This window comes from Castanea sativa, chromosome 5, assembly GCF_040712315.1.
Source record: "Castanea sativa cultivar Marrone di Chiusa Pesio chromosome 5, ASM4071231v1".
NCBI classification, from domain to species: Eukaryota; Viridiplantae; Streptophyta; class Magnoliopsida; order Fagales; family Fagaceae; genus Castanea; species Castanea sativa.
This window is the reverse complement of record NC_134017.1, coordinates 77,553,941-77,568,382: the sequence shown is the minus strand read 5'-3', so window position 1 is coordinate 77,568,382 and position 14,442 is coordinate 77,553,941. Positions and strand designations below refer to the sequence as shown.

The following is a 14,442-nucleotide window of genomic DNA, read 5'->3' as shown; positions in this document are numbered from 1 at the left end:
CAAAGTTTTAACAATAGTAAAATTTGTTATGAAAAAAAAGTGTGTTAGGAATTTATCCTGCTTTCTAGACCTTGTGAGAAATGAAGATAGAGGAAAAAATTATGTAAAAATAAATAAATAAATTACATGACACAAAGATTTAAGTTGCAACAAATCCTAATTCTGCATAGACAAATAAATACCTCAAACAGCCATTTCAAAAGGAGCTAAAAAATTTTCACCAAGAAAATCTCATTTTAAATCGTAATGCTCTGCTCGGATCTCAAACCAGATCAAACATAGAAGCAAGTCGAATTTAGCCTAACAAAAGTGTCCATAACATTATTGCTACAAAAAAGAATAGCATCTAGCCGAACTGGGGAATGATAAAAATATATTCCTGTAGTGTAACAGTGAGGGAAAAAGTAGTTTCACAGCAACGACAATATAATAGACTGTTCGATGAATATAAGATCTGATGCATCAAAATCATGTCGTGTAGTCAACTGGGGAATGATCAAGAAGAATTATGTACGCACGACGCGTGCTCTCATGTTTCACGTCTTTAATTTGTTTCTTATCATGATGCCCACATATTATTTGACATTATTATGGTGATCTCTCTCTTTTTTGAAAGTTACAATGACAGGCTCTTTTTTTTTTTTTTTTTTTATGGGGACAAGCATATTTTATTGTTCATAAATGTTAGTTTTTTTTTTTTTTTTTCATGGCCGGACTATAAAGACAGAATTTTCTTTCCTTATCCTAATGATCCCCCAACTTGAATCATTAATGTAGGTCCAGTTAAGGTAATTAGTAAAATATCTTATTGTCGAAGAAAACATTTAGAGTATATTAAAAATGAATTGATGTCTTTAACCTGATGATAAAAGCAATTATTATAAAGTAAACTTTACAAATTTAAAATAATATATTTTCAAAGAACAGAAAACACGTGGAAGGATTGAGACAAGATTCAATTTCATAGTATAAATTTATTTTCTTTTCGGGATGTATATCAATGATTTTCTTATAATTTATGGAAAAGGGTTGAAGCCCTTACAGAGACGTGAAACCAAGTTTGTAACTGTTATATGTTGATGTTGCTGTCAGTATTTTCTTATAACCTGTATATAGGAGGTTTTTTTTTTTCTTGATTGCTTATTGTAAGTTAAATAGCCAAAAAAAAAAAAAAAAAAGAGTAACAAATTTGTACAAATTTTAGAATAACGATTATGTATAGCCTTCTTTTCCTTTTTATTTTTATTTTTTTTTTTTTTTTGAGGTACTTAAATAATGTCAAACAGGCTATTTATAATTGGCCAAAGAATGACAATCACCCATATATTTATTTTCTTTGTGTACCAGAATACATATTAGTAGTTTCATATTTAGAGCTTATAATTAAAGCCAAAGGCCTAAAACAAAATAACAAAAACACGTTTTTTGTGTGTATCTACCTCTCATATGTATCCTTTGATTTTAAATTGCTGATGAACCTTTCTAGTACACAGTACATTAAAAAATAAAAATAAATAAAACCCTATTATTATTCATGTGGTCAGCTTTGGTTCAACAATGCTACAAGTAGTTGGATCTACTTTTTAGTACATAGTTTCTCATCACTTTACATGAAACACATGTTTGGTCTAAGATAGTACTAAAAAAATCATAGAAAACAATTACTGCCATGTTTATCTCAGTTGTACTGTGATAGTTAATTTGTTAAAGTTAGAAAGCAAGCATAATAATCATCCTTTGAAAAAGAATAAGGCAAATGAACTCAATGCTGGATACAGAGTGTTCAAAAGTTAAAAAAGAATGCTTTGGAAAGGACTGAGGTCCACATGACTTACATGAAAGGCAGAAGTACAATCATGCATCCCCTTTGTGGAACAACATTGGCATATACCCACAAAACACTTGGTAATGCTAAAGATTTGAATAATAACATGGGATTGAGATGAGACAGATTCAATTCTTTTATCAAATTCATGGTTTAGAATCTGCTTTGATGACAAAGGGACACAGTCAAGTTGATTATTCTGTTCCTGCCGACACTATTTTGGGCCAGTTTTCTTATTTCCAAAGTACGCAACTGTTTATTTAAGATTGGATAAAAAGAAGAACAAAAAATGAAAACAAAAGGCAAAGGAAGAGAGGGACTTTAATCATGATATAATCTGAAACTGTTGCAAATATACAAATGAATGGTCTTACTCTTACATGTGTAATTCTGGGACCAACTCTCAACTTTTCCTCAACAATACTCAACCTATTTGGTGGTGATACAAACTGTGCTTGTCTTAGATACAAAACCACACTCAAGCAAGAATACAAGAGCAAAATACGAACTTGACCCTTTGTTCTTGCATATAAATTACAATGAACCAAATTAAAAAACCAAGAAAATAATGACATTGAATAGCCTAAAAGAATGACTTTGATTTAGAGAATATGAGTAAAGAAATATGGAAAGAATCTGTGTGGACATTTTAAGAATAATGAACTTATTCGATTCGACCAGTTGATAGATGTACCTTTGGTACCTCCAAACCAAACACCTTCAACAATTGCCAAAAGGAGTGTTGCTGCTGCATGCCAGATTGGCTGGCATTTTTATTTTCCCTTTTATTGTGATCCTGCCATTATCCTCTAGCTCATTTGTTCACCAATTAGATCAAGACCCACAAGGAGGAAGGAGATACCTTGAAATAATAGGAAGTAAAAATGCACTCCTTGTGCTGATAGAAGGCTCCTAACTGCAGCCGTTAGCAGTAAGAACGCCAGTGCAAGCTCCTTCTTAAATATCTTATTCATTTTCTTGACAGGAGGCTTTGGAGCAGCTTCTTGATGCTCTTTTAACTTGTTGAGCTCAGAGAGTCCACTGTCAGAAATTCCTCTATGAAGTTGTGCATGATTCATAGCCTTTGATTCCCTCTCTTCAGCAGCTACAAGGTCAGGTTCTGATGACCGGCCTGCCTTCTTGGTGACAACCCATTCATAAGAGCTCCCCAGTTGGAATAGCCCAGATATCATAGCATTGAATTTTGTAACTGACATTGTATTCTCAAAGAGAAGATAAGGGACAATGAAGGGAAAGTATCTTGGGGCAGGGAGAATGCTCATGAATGACATGACTACGGGCACATAACAAATAACCCATGCAGGTAGCTCAGCTTCTGGGACAAACATGGTCAAAGGAAGAATTATGCAAAACAATGTGAAAGAATAGAATGGGAGGATTAGTTTCCTAAGGAGAAAGAATAGTAGTATTAAGTTTGCTTTCTTCCAGAATGCAATCTGCAAAATTGTGAAATTTAGTACACTATCAGAATTTTACCATTGTATAAAAAAATAAAAAGAAGAAGAAGAAGAAGAAGAAAGAAGAAGAGAGAATTGGAGAGCAAGAACTACCTTGGAAGTTATGATCGCAGGAAGGCACAAACGGAACAGTTGCATTGGACCAGAATGCCAACGGTGTTGCTGTTTTCTGTAAGCTTCATAAGACTCCGGAAGTTCACAAAGGACCTGAAAATGAGTTTTTAAAATTTGAGGCATCATCAAATTTGTAAAATTGTAAAATGAAAGGGAGAAAAAGCTTTAACTTCAATAGGAATATTGAACGTGTTACAGTGAGAAACATGAATACTTATGAAATCCCAAAGTAATCATGAATTTATGTCTTTAGAAATTTTTACTTTCTCAGCTATAAAAACCTCCACATTCCTAATTGTCATCATGATTGCAGGATCACCAAAAGGTGATGGAAATTATGTGCTTAGCTTAAATTGTAGAGAAGTACAGAACTGTATAAACCGGGGTTACCTTCACATCATCAAGGAAGATGAATTTCCAACCATTGAGATGGGCACGGACTGCTATATCCATATCCTCCACAGTTGTCCGCTCAAGCCAGCCTCCAGATTCCTCTAGTGCTTTGATTCTCCAAACTCCAGCAGTACCATTGAAGCCAAAGAAATTAAGGTAGACCCCATTAACCTGCTGCTCCACCTCAAAGTGGAAGCACATATTAACATTTTGGAGGCGTGTCAACAAGTTTTCATCCTTGTTCACAAAGGCCCATCTAGCTTGAACCAAACCCAGCTCAGGAGTATTCTGCAAACAAGTGATAGAAACAAATTAGTCCCATGGAAAAAAAAATTGGCTAAAAACTAGCAAGAGTGAGCTAAAAGAGTTTCAGACACCTTAAAATGTGGAACTGTCTGCTTAAGGAAATCCGGATTTGGTTGAAAATCAGCATCAAAGATTGCAACAAATTCATAATCCTTCACATAATCACAATTCATTGCAGACTTGAGATTCCCTGCTTTGTAACCCGTTCTAACCAATCGATGCCTGTAGATAATGTTGACACCCTTTTGGCTCCACTTGGAGACCTCTCCCTTAATTAGCCATTGTATGTTCTCATCATCAGAGTCATCCAGAACTTGGATCAGAATTCTGTCTTTAGGCCAATCAAGTTGGCAGACTGCTGAAATAGATTGTTCATATACCTAAAGGTGTTGATAACAAACTTATTATCACTAACATTGTGAATAGCCTGTAGAAATTAGTACAGCATTTTTTATAACTTCATACCATTTTCTACTATTAATGATGATTCAGTTAAACATATGGGTGCCAATATGTAACCTATTGAACTAAAAACAAGTTGATATAATTGAAAAGCAATACTTGTCACAAGTAGGTCATACAGAACACATACATCAGGAAGCATTGAGACACTTACCTCTCTCTCATTACACATAGGAATTTGAACAAGAACCATGGGATAATTGCAACGTGAACCTTCCAAATCGTCTGACTTGAATGGATCCCCTTCAATCCTTGGCTTAATCTTCTTGAACTTGATCCAGTAGCAACCTAAACACTGCAACATACGGTCTGCAGACTGGATTGTGAAGAGAGCAACACAAGCGATAGAGAGAAATTGAATTGGAGGCGCAATATAATCGGCACGAATCTTCAGCCACCCAAAGTAGATCATGTTAAACCATCCTTGTATCTCCGAAGTCTGTGGGATATGCAAATTATGGTTCTGAAAGTAATGCCAACCTTTCAAGTGGGCAACCACTTCAACTGCTAGAAATGTCAAGGCCATCACTAAGAATGCTAGAATGATTCTAAACAAGAATCTTCCTTTATTCGATTTCTCACTCTCCATTGTAACTCCCTGGCCAAATATCAATCTATTCTTAATGACACCAAGCAATGTCCAAAGACCATTTCCGAGCCACGCGATGGAACCGACAGCTCGAAGTGCCTTTAGAAGCAAAACCCATGTAAATTGTTTTGCATTCTTTCCCCTATCCTTATCAACCCGTTGGAATGCAGCCTCAGAACCATTCATATCTAGTACAGAGTAATTGTGGTTCTCCATGGCTGCTACTTACTACTACTGGATTACCCTTCCTTTTACTCTTTTTTTGGCTAACTAACTACAAAAATCTATTAATGGGGCCATATTTACCTCTCAAGAGTACAGAATTCAGACACTAAGTACACAAACAACTCCATTAAAACAAAGCACACAAAGTCCACTATACAAGAACCAATCCCTTAAAACCTTAACATTTTTAACAATTCTACAAAACCCAGATCCAATATTGAGAAACTCAACTACAAAGTTCCCAGCCTAACCACAAAGAAACAGAATTTCCATTCAAAATCTGAACTTTTTCAACACCCAGAAGCCAAAATGGGAGAACTCACAAAGCTCATACGAGGACCGGCCACAAAGAATCAGATCCACCACTCAACTAATGAAGAGAAACCCAGTTCAGGCCTCAGCATTCCACACCAAATGATGCAGAAATGGAACAAAAAGCCAGAGAGAGGAGCCAGAGTGTGGGGTTCTTTCTAGTTGCTACTTGCTACTATAAAAAGGCTTAGCAAATTACAAGCTACCCCAACACGAGAAATAACCATAATGGGAAAAGTAATCTTATTTCCTTTTTTTAACATGGTCATTAAGTTTAGTCAACTGATTAAGATTCCACTAACTGAAACCAGTTCTCATTATAAAAAACAACCGAAACGGTTTCACTCAAATAAGTGTCTTTGTTGGTAGTTTTACACCGGCCTCTTGCTCTTTGTCACACATTTTAATATCATATAAATAAATTAGTTTTATTGAAATTAGTTTTGGATTTTGGAATTGTATTGGAGTTGCAGAATGATGGAGATGAGGTCAGCAGTAAGAAGAGCAAAGATTACTAAAATAATATAAAATTAATTGTTTTTATAGTAATAATACAAAAATGACAAGGAGAAAGAGCGATAGAATGGCCACAAACAATGCTGGTCCCTAGTCACCATATTGGCCTCGATTTATGTCAAAAACTCCAAAATTTAAGCTGATTCGGAGGTCAATTTTCTGTCATCGGTTTAAGTGATTTTCAGTCAAATAGTTGAGCAAATCTAAGAAAGAATAATCTAGCCTTTTTTGTGGATGCTGCAAACTTTGAAAAGTGGAGTAAAATAACATGTTGATGTGAAAGTGGAACATAGTTAATTTTAGTTTATTATACATGATAATTGTAAAGAAAAATATGTTATCTTAAAATTACTCTAATCTAACGTGGCATCATTTGTTTTTTCCTGAAATCTCTTTTTATTTTACAAATAATAATAATAATAATAATAAGAAGAAGAAGAAGAAGAAGAAGAATGGTTAAATATTAATTGCTCCAATTCATCGTAAACTATAGCCTATGGGTTAAAGTTACTTCTACTTTGCACCTCAAATTAGAAAAATTTGAAATCATTATCCCAATTATAACAAAACATGCAAATGACACCCTATTACTTGTGTCATTAGTTGACTCTTTAACTTTAAGTAAAACTAGCCCTATTAGTTGACTCGTGTCATTAGTTACTTCTATTTGCATCCTATATAATTTTTATTTTGAGAATTTATTTTATAAGTGGATAAAGCAAATTTTTTTTTTTTGGACAAGTGGATAAAGCAATTTGAAAATTAATGTGGCCCTATTTTTTTAGGCAATATTTCAGTGAGAGTTAGAGTTATATTTTTACTAGACTGTCCTTTCATTTTGTCTCTACTTAAACATAGGGGTATAAGAGTATTTTAGAACAAAAAAAAAAAAATTCTAAACCAGAGAAGCCCCTTAATTAATAGTACTAGCCTCATCACACGTACTTCACGCGTGCGATGAGGCTTTTTTTTAGCAAAAACAACAAATCTGTGTTTTAATATATATATAATTTTAAAAAACACAGGGTTTTTTTTTTTTTTTTGCTACAAAAAAAGTTTCATTGCATGCGTGAAGTGCATGTGATGAGGCTAGTATATATAATTTTTATTTTAAAAATCTAAATTATAAGCAAATAAAGTAATCTGAAAATTTCTTTAAAAAAAAGTAATTTGAAAATTAACATGAGAGTGATCATATTTTTAGGTAATATTTTAATGGGAGTTAGAGTTGCATTTTTACTATATTGTCATTTTGTTTTATCTCTACTTAAATATAGTAGTGTAGAGGCATTTTTGATCTAAAAAAATGAGAAATCCAAACAGGAAAAATCCTTAAATAGTAGTATAGCTAGATAACTCAAAATTAATTTATGCATACGGTCTCATTATAGGCTTCTGTTGTTCAAAACTAAGAAATTACTAGAGATTTTACACCTAAAATTATTATTAAAAAAAAAAAAAGGTTACAGCTTATTGTTGGAAATTTTGTGGATCGATTTAATGAAGAATAGAATGATTTTCAAATCAAGTACTAAGTTATTAAAAAAAGAATCCAACTTAAGTGTAATTAGTTCTTTAATATAGAAATTAGCCTTGCAAATAAGCCATACACGTCGCCAAGGGGAAATGAGCTTTTGCCTTTATTTTTTTTTAAAAATTAGCACAATGTCCCTGTTTTGAAACTATCAAGCACTATGTTCCTGTTTTTGAAATTCAATTTTAACAAAACTCGATGTTCTCAAAATCGAGTTATATGTAAATTTTTAAGTGAAACTCGATTTTGCTAAAGTCGAGTTTCACTTAAATTTTTTTAAAAAATTAAGTGACAAAATATGCATAGAACTCGACATTGCAAATTTTAAATTCCACATGTAACTCAATTTTTTAAAAATAGAGTTTCAAAATAGGGACACAATACTTAATAGTTTCAAAACAAGAACATTGTACTAGATTTTTTACAAAATAAAGGTAAGAGCACATTTTCCCCCACGTCAGCATATATGTTGTTTACTTTGTACTTTTATCATAGCTATTCTTTTTTTCTTTTCTTTTTTTAATTCTTTTTGAACCCAATATCACTGTTGTCAATTGTCAGGGAAAATCGACATTTCTCAGTAATTTTCAAACTATGCAGCAAAATTCCCTATTTTGAAATTATTTAGCAAAATATCCCTATTTTTGAAACTCGATTTGAACAAAAATGAGTTCTCTGTAAAACTTAATATCCTTAAAATCAAGTTTTATATATATTTTTAAGTGAAACTCGATATTATCAATGTCGAGTTTCACTTAAATTTTCAAAAAAAAAATTAAGTGGCAAAATATACATAGAACTCAACATTACTATAGTCAAGTTTCACCTATAACTTGATTTTGTTAAATTTGAGTTTTAAAAACAGGGACATTTTGCTAGATAGTTTCAAAATAATGGCATTATGCAGTATAGTTTGTAAATTAGGAGCGAATGTCCATTTTCCTCATCAATTGTCATTGGATTTGAGTCGGTGCTTTGCAAGTGAATAGTTGTCGCTTGTGGAAAATGTATCACCCAAATTCCCGATTAAACATGACCATCAAAGAGTTGAAAAGTGATGTTAATATTAGAATTTTTGTATGATTATATAGTCCTTAGCTGTTGGTACTTACTACTTATTTAAAGGACTATAAAGTCAAAAAATATATTTGGGGAAATCAGGGGAGTTGGTTCATGAATGATCATCATGAACAATGGACAGTGACAAAATCCGTCACATATGGATAGCTAATATGTATATCAAGCATTCAAATTCGTTACCCATAGTTTTCCACATCATTGTCATCACTACCAACGGCAGTGGTTTTCACTCATCGTGCCTCTCTCTTTGCTGGGTTGTGTATACGAATCAATGTTGGTTTTTGGGTTGTGTATATGGCATTAGTTTACACGTTTTAGAAGGTGTTATGCACCCAAACTTGTCCGATTTAAGGATCAGCCTCCATTTATATCACTAAACTCATGTTCAAATAATAATAGAATTAAGTTGGATCCCTCCTAATGCATATAGGAAATTAAGAAAAATTAAATCAAGCATATTGGTCACACATATCACACAATAAAGGATGGATTGATATGTAAAGATATAATCCAACTTAAAATTAAACTCCCGCATAACATTAGTTTTGGGCCTAACATGCCCTAATAAATATAACTTTAAGATTCAAATATACAATGGTATAAAATTGGCTAATACAATACCCTTGAATAATATTAATACAATCAATTATCCAAAAAGAAAATATTAAGACAATCTCAAGGCAACATGTACACTTCTAAAACAAGAGACACATTCCATATAGCAAGTATAGCTCTTGTACCAACTTTTAGATTTCATCGGTTGAACCAAAATTCACAACACCCTAAAAATCTTTAACACAACCCAATAAATAAAGTGAATAAAGATGAACATAGAAGATATGCTTCCAGTAAAACAAGTTGATAACAGAATATATAAAACATGATTTTTTTTTTTTTTTGAGAAGAATAAACATGATGTTTAATGCATAAAAGGCAAACTAGACAATATAAAAGATTATCTCTAAGAGAAAAATAAATAAAAGCTTATTATATTTGTAAAACTACTAAGCATACTTATTAAATAGCCAAAGTCTTTTCTCAAAAAAAAAAAAAAAAAGCCAAAGTCATCCATTAATCATATGTAGCAAGGTGTTTTCCATTATAACTTAAAACATTTAGATTTGATATATTCTAAAAATCCGAAAATAAATCAAACCCATCCTAAGTCCATTTATTGGATTCTAAAAAAACAAATCCAATTATTGAAGTTGGGTTAAATCAGTATGTCCACCATTAGTACAATTTAGGCTATTACATCATTTCCTCAACCATTATCAAATTTGCAATTAAGGGTGCTATTGTATATAATCCATATCCATGATAATCACAATTAACTTCTTAGTCATGACGAGACATTTCATCTAAAGTTAAAAGAATAAATCAACTCGATTATGTTAAAATATAATACTTCAAATGGAAGTGAATGAGTGAATGCATTGATTTAATAGCCACACACACGGCACTTCAATCAGTAGCTAGATCCATCGAAAACACCCAACTCCTATCTTAATTAAAGATTTCCTCCCTTTCCAATGGGTCCAATTATTTGTTTAAAAAAAAATTATTCTTCTAAATTCTATTTAAAAAAGTACAACACTCTTTGTTTTAGGTTATATTTGGGATTCGAATTATATAATTGGATTCAAAAAATTCTTATAGATATCTTTGTTTCAGGTTATATTTGGATTTAGTATTATATAACTGGATTCAAAAAAAATTTACGCATTATAGATTTCTTGATGCTGTTAAAATGATGATTTAGCTAGCCTTTTAAAAATTTGGCACTATGAATTTGAAATAATTTTATACCCGGTAATTTCAAATTCTCGTATTAATAAATTTTTATACTTCTATATCTTTAGGAATCCTTGCCTAAGAAATTAAAATATATAAATATATATATATATATATATATATATATATTTCCATTGCAATTATAGTCTACATTTATATTATATCTCACGTGATAATTAAAGTTTATATATACGTTTCTTTATTTTTTTAACATTTTCCTAATTAATTTATTTTTTTTATAATGTTACATTGTTGAACTAAAATTTTAACTCTTTTACTGACATTCTATAACAAATTAAAGGCTAAATTATAAATTGCATACTCTAACTTTGACCAAAATTCAATTAAGGCTTTTTATTTCATTTTATTCGATTCAAGCCTTTAAATTTCAAATTTATTCAATTAAGACCTTCCACTTCCATTAGTTTCTAATGATGCCAAAAATCGTTAGTGAGCTAAATGGACTACGTGCACTCTCGATAGTGCCTATAAACACAAACAAAGAGAACCTGCAGAAAGTACTGGTGTGGTACCAGCCAAAGACCCGCCAAAGGCTAAGTTATAATGAATTCTCTACAACTCCAGAGTGTCAGAGCTAGGAAAATCGTACGTACCTTGATTTGTGAAGGTTTTGAAGTTTATATAGTAGGGTAGGGCTGACTTTTTATTCCTTGAGAATGAGGGAGTTTCCTTGTATAGAAGATTCATATGGAAACTCCAAATTTTGTGGGAGATTCTTGGCTTGTTAAGGAATCCCTAATAATGACCCAACGTGGGGTTCAAGGCTTTCTCATATTGGGATTCTTGGAGATCACTCATGCCATGTGGGTGTCACGTGGCTCTTGGTTTACCTTGTTCGTGGCCCTTGGATCTATCCACTTCCAGAGTTCTCACCCGTCTTCTTTAGCTTTCCATCCAGTCATTTGGTCCATCTACTTGGGTGTCATTGGTATGTCTACCAATCCGTCACCTTGGCGATCCGTGATCCTTTGCTATGACGTCCATGTTTGTTAGTTTTTTATTGTCTAGGTAACTTTTCCCTATCAGTTTTTGTTAATAATGTTTCGTTAAGTATCAAATTTTTGGTGATTTTATTTTCAATAAAAAAAACCTAAAATTATGTTTTATTATTATTATTTTTTTTTTAAAAAAAGAGAAAATATAAAAAAAAGGACTTATTGTAATAAAAAATAAATGGAGAAATTAAAAAGAGAGTCCATTGTTTTTTTTTTTTGAGAAATAATTACAACATGCTGCTAACCCCGCGGCTCGAACCCTTTCCCCTTAGGCCCCTAAGCACTTTGTACATGGGAAGGTGTCAATTCAGCTACAAGGCCTTTGGCAAAGAGAGTCCATTGTTGGTAAGCCTAATTTTCTCTCTCTCACACATTGACCTTTATTCACTTGCTTTTAGCGAATCTGTAAAGATGTGTGCATTAACATATTTGCAACAAGATTTTATTGCATAAGATACTCCCTTCACCAACATAATAACATGGTATATTTTAACTTGTGGAACCCAATAATTAAGAAGGTACTTCCAAGTTTCAACTTGAAGAGCCATCAAGCCATTCCCATGCTTTATTTCTAATACATGCACAAGTGTTAAATAATAAGCATATTCTTTGGCAATAACCAGCTGCTTCCCATCGTACAAAATTATTTGACTAATTAATATCATCATAAGCATATTCTTTGGCAATTCCCTAATGCTTCCATTGTAGAAATTTGTTTAATTTTGTCAATTCGCAACTGCTTCTTTTGGCTTTATTAAGAAGCTTCCTCAACTTGTTATATATCTTCTTTTTCTCTTTTTTATAATTATTTTGTTTTAAAACTCATATACTTGTAAGCCTACCCCAGTCCTCTGTTGCTTAAAATTAATTTTGTGTATACCTAATGCAAGAATTTAATGGACTAATAGGCATATGATAATCCACTAAAATATAGAATTCTTGCTAGTTAAGCATATATAACTAAGATTTTAAAGAAATTTAAGTACATGCTACTTTGTCATATTCATTAATTTGTCTGCTTAGCGTGTGAGAGTTAGGACCATCCCATTTATTATTAGGAAATACCTACCACCTTTGTTATAATAATTCAATGAGTCGGGTTTAGGATGAAGTGTTTTTTGAGAAACAACATTATGCTGCATTGATTACGAAATACCAGCTAAATCAGCTTGGAATGAAGACATTACAAACGATGGAACTTCTTCCATCCAAATTACACAGTTTGGGATATTAACTGCTAACTGTCTGCAACTACATTGCCCTCTCTCTTAGTATGAGAGTAGGACAATTTGGAGAACCCAAATGAGAGGTTAAGAGAATCCTGTATCAGCAACCCATAGGGAGCTAACGCAAGGCTATTGGTTTTTAAAGCTGTCATCACCAGCAGGGAATCACCCTCCAGCACAGCAGCAGAGATGCCTGCCTCCTTAGCAAACTCGAGAGCTTTGCATGCAGCCAAAGCTTCAATCTCTATTGGCTGGAGTTGTTGAGGAATTCGAGCAGCCATGGAAGCCATTACAAGTCCCTTCTGATCTCGAATTATGACTCCCAGACCCGAGCATTTTTCTTCAGCGAAAATGGCCCAGTCAAAATTGATTTTGAACGTGTCTTGATCAGGTGGTTTCCACTGGGCTCTCCTCTTCGGTCTGCTGGGATTAGGAGCAGGTTTTAAAGCTCTAAACTCTGCATATCTGTCCTGAGCTAATTGAGTAATTTGGTGAAGAGGGGGGCAGGCTTGCTGGGTTCTCGCCTGGTTCCTTTGGTGCCATATTGACCAAATGATGAAAGCAAATAAGACCGGGTTCGTTTGGTGTTGGAAAACCCATTCCATGAGTCCACTGAAGCTGGAGAACCTTTGTTGATTCCGAAAATTCCATAGATCACTCAGCCCCCAAATGTCGTCCAGCTCTTTGCAGCCCCATACCGCATGCACAACGTCTTCATTTTCTACCTTGCAGCGGTCACAAATCTGCTCTGCTATAATTGTTCGACGCATTAGATTGCACTTCGAAGGGAGTGAATTTCGGCAAGCCCTCCAAATGAGGTTTCTAACTTTATTTGGGCAGTCAAGATTCCAAACCTTCTTCCACAGCCCTGTTTCATGTTCTTGTTGCTCAGCCCCTTGGAAAATCACTTCGTCTTCCTTCAAAAACCTATATCCGGTTTTGCAACTAAACCTACCATCTTGCTCCCACGGCCAATACAAAGAATCTTCCGTATTTTTTCTAGCCAATGGAATGTTTTTTATTTCTTCAGCTTCTTGAGGTGCAAATATCCCATCCACCATCACCGCATTCCACGTCCTAGTTCCCTCATCAATTAAGCAATCCACCGTGGCTTCCTCCATTGTTTCCACCATTGGGGAGAGTACCTTAGTCGGGATGAAGTGTTTTGAGATGACATAATACAATAAATATATATTAAGTGGAGAAGAAGAATTTAAATCCTAAACGTTTAGAAATGTTAAAATGTTATTTGTGATTTTTACTGCTACTATGCATCTTGGGCCTTGCTAATGTAATAAATTAACTAACTAAGCTTGAAATATGCATCTTGCTCCTATTAATTGTGATTATCCACATTTAATCATTATTTTAACTTGTACTAATTAATAAAAATTATATGTAAAATAAAATAAATAAATAATATAAATGAAATTAATAATATAGTGTATACTGTATAGTAAAAATGAGAAAATAAAAATCACGTTTAAGTTATGTGGCCAATAATGAAACTGATTTTTAAATTTCCATATACATTATGTTAATTTTTATAAAACTTTTGTTATATAATTATTT

The 14,442-nt window shown here is 33.0% G+C and overlaps 1 protein-coding gene across 1 annotated transcript; it reads right to left on the bottom strand.

Annotated features, from left to right (window-relative positions):
• Positions 1-2,123: 2,123 nt before the first annotated feature.
• Positions 2,124-5,864, bottom strand: LOC142633628 (putative xyloglucan glycosyltransferase 5). Its single transcript, XM_075807867.1, has 5 exons — positions 4,733-5,864; positions 4,188-4,496; positions 3,808-4,098; positions 3,397-3,510; positions 2,124-3,282 (listed from the first exon to the last, which is right to left on the bottom strand). The coding sequence occupies exons 1-5, from the start codon at positions 5,381-5,383 to the stop codon at positions 2,635-2,637; spliced, it is 2,013 nt and encodes a 670-aa protein (XP_075663982.1). The 5' UTR covers positions 5,384-5,864; the 3' UTR covers positions 2,124-2,634.
• Positions 5,865-14,442: the final 8,578 nt, after the last annotated feature.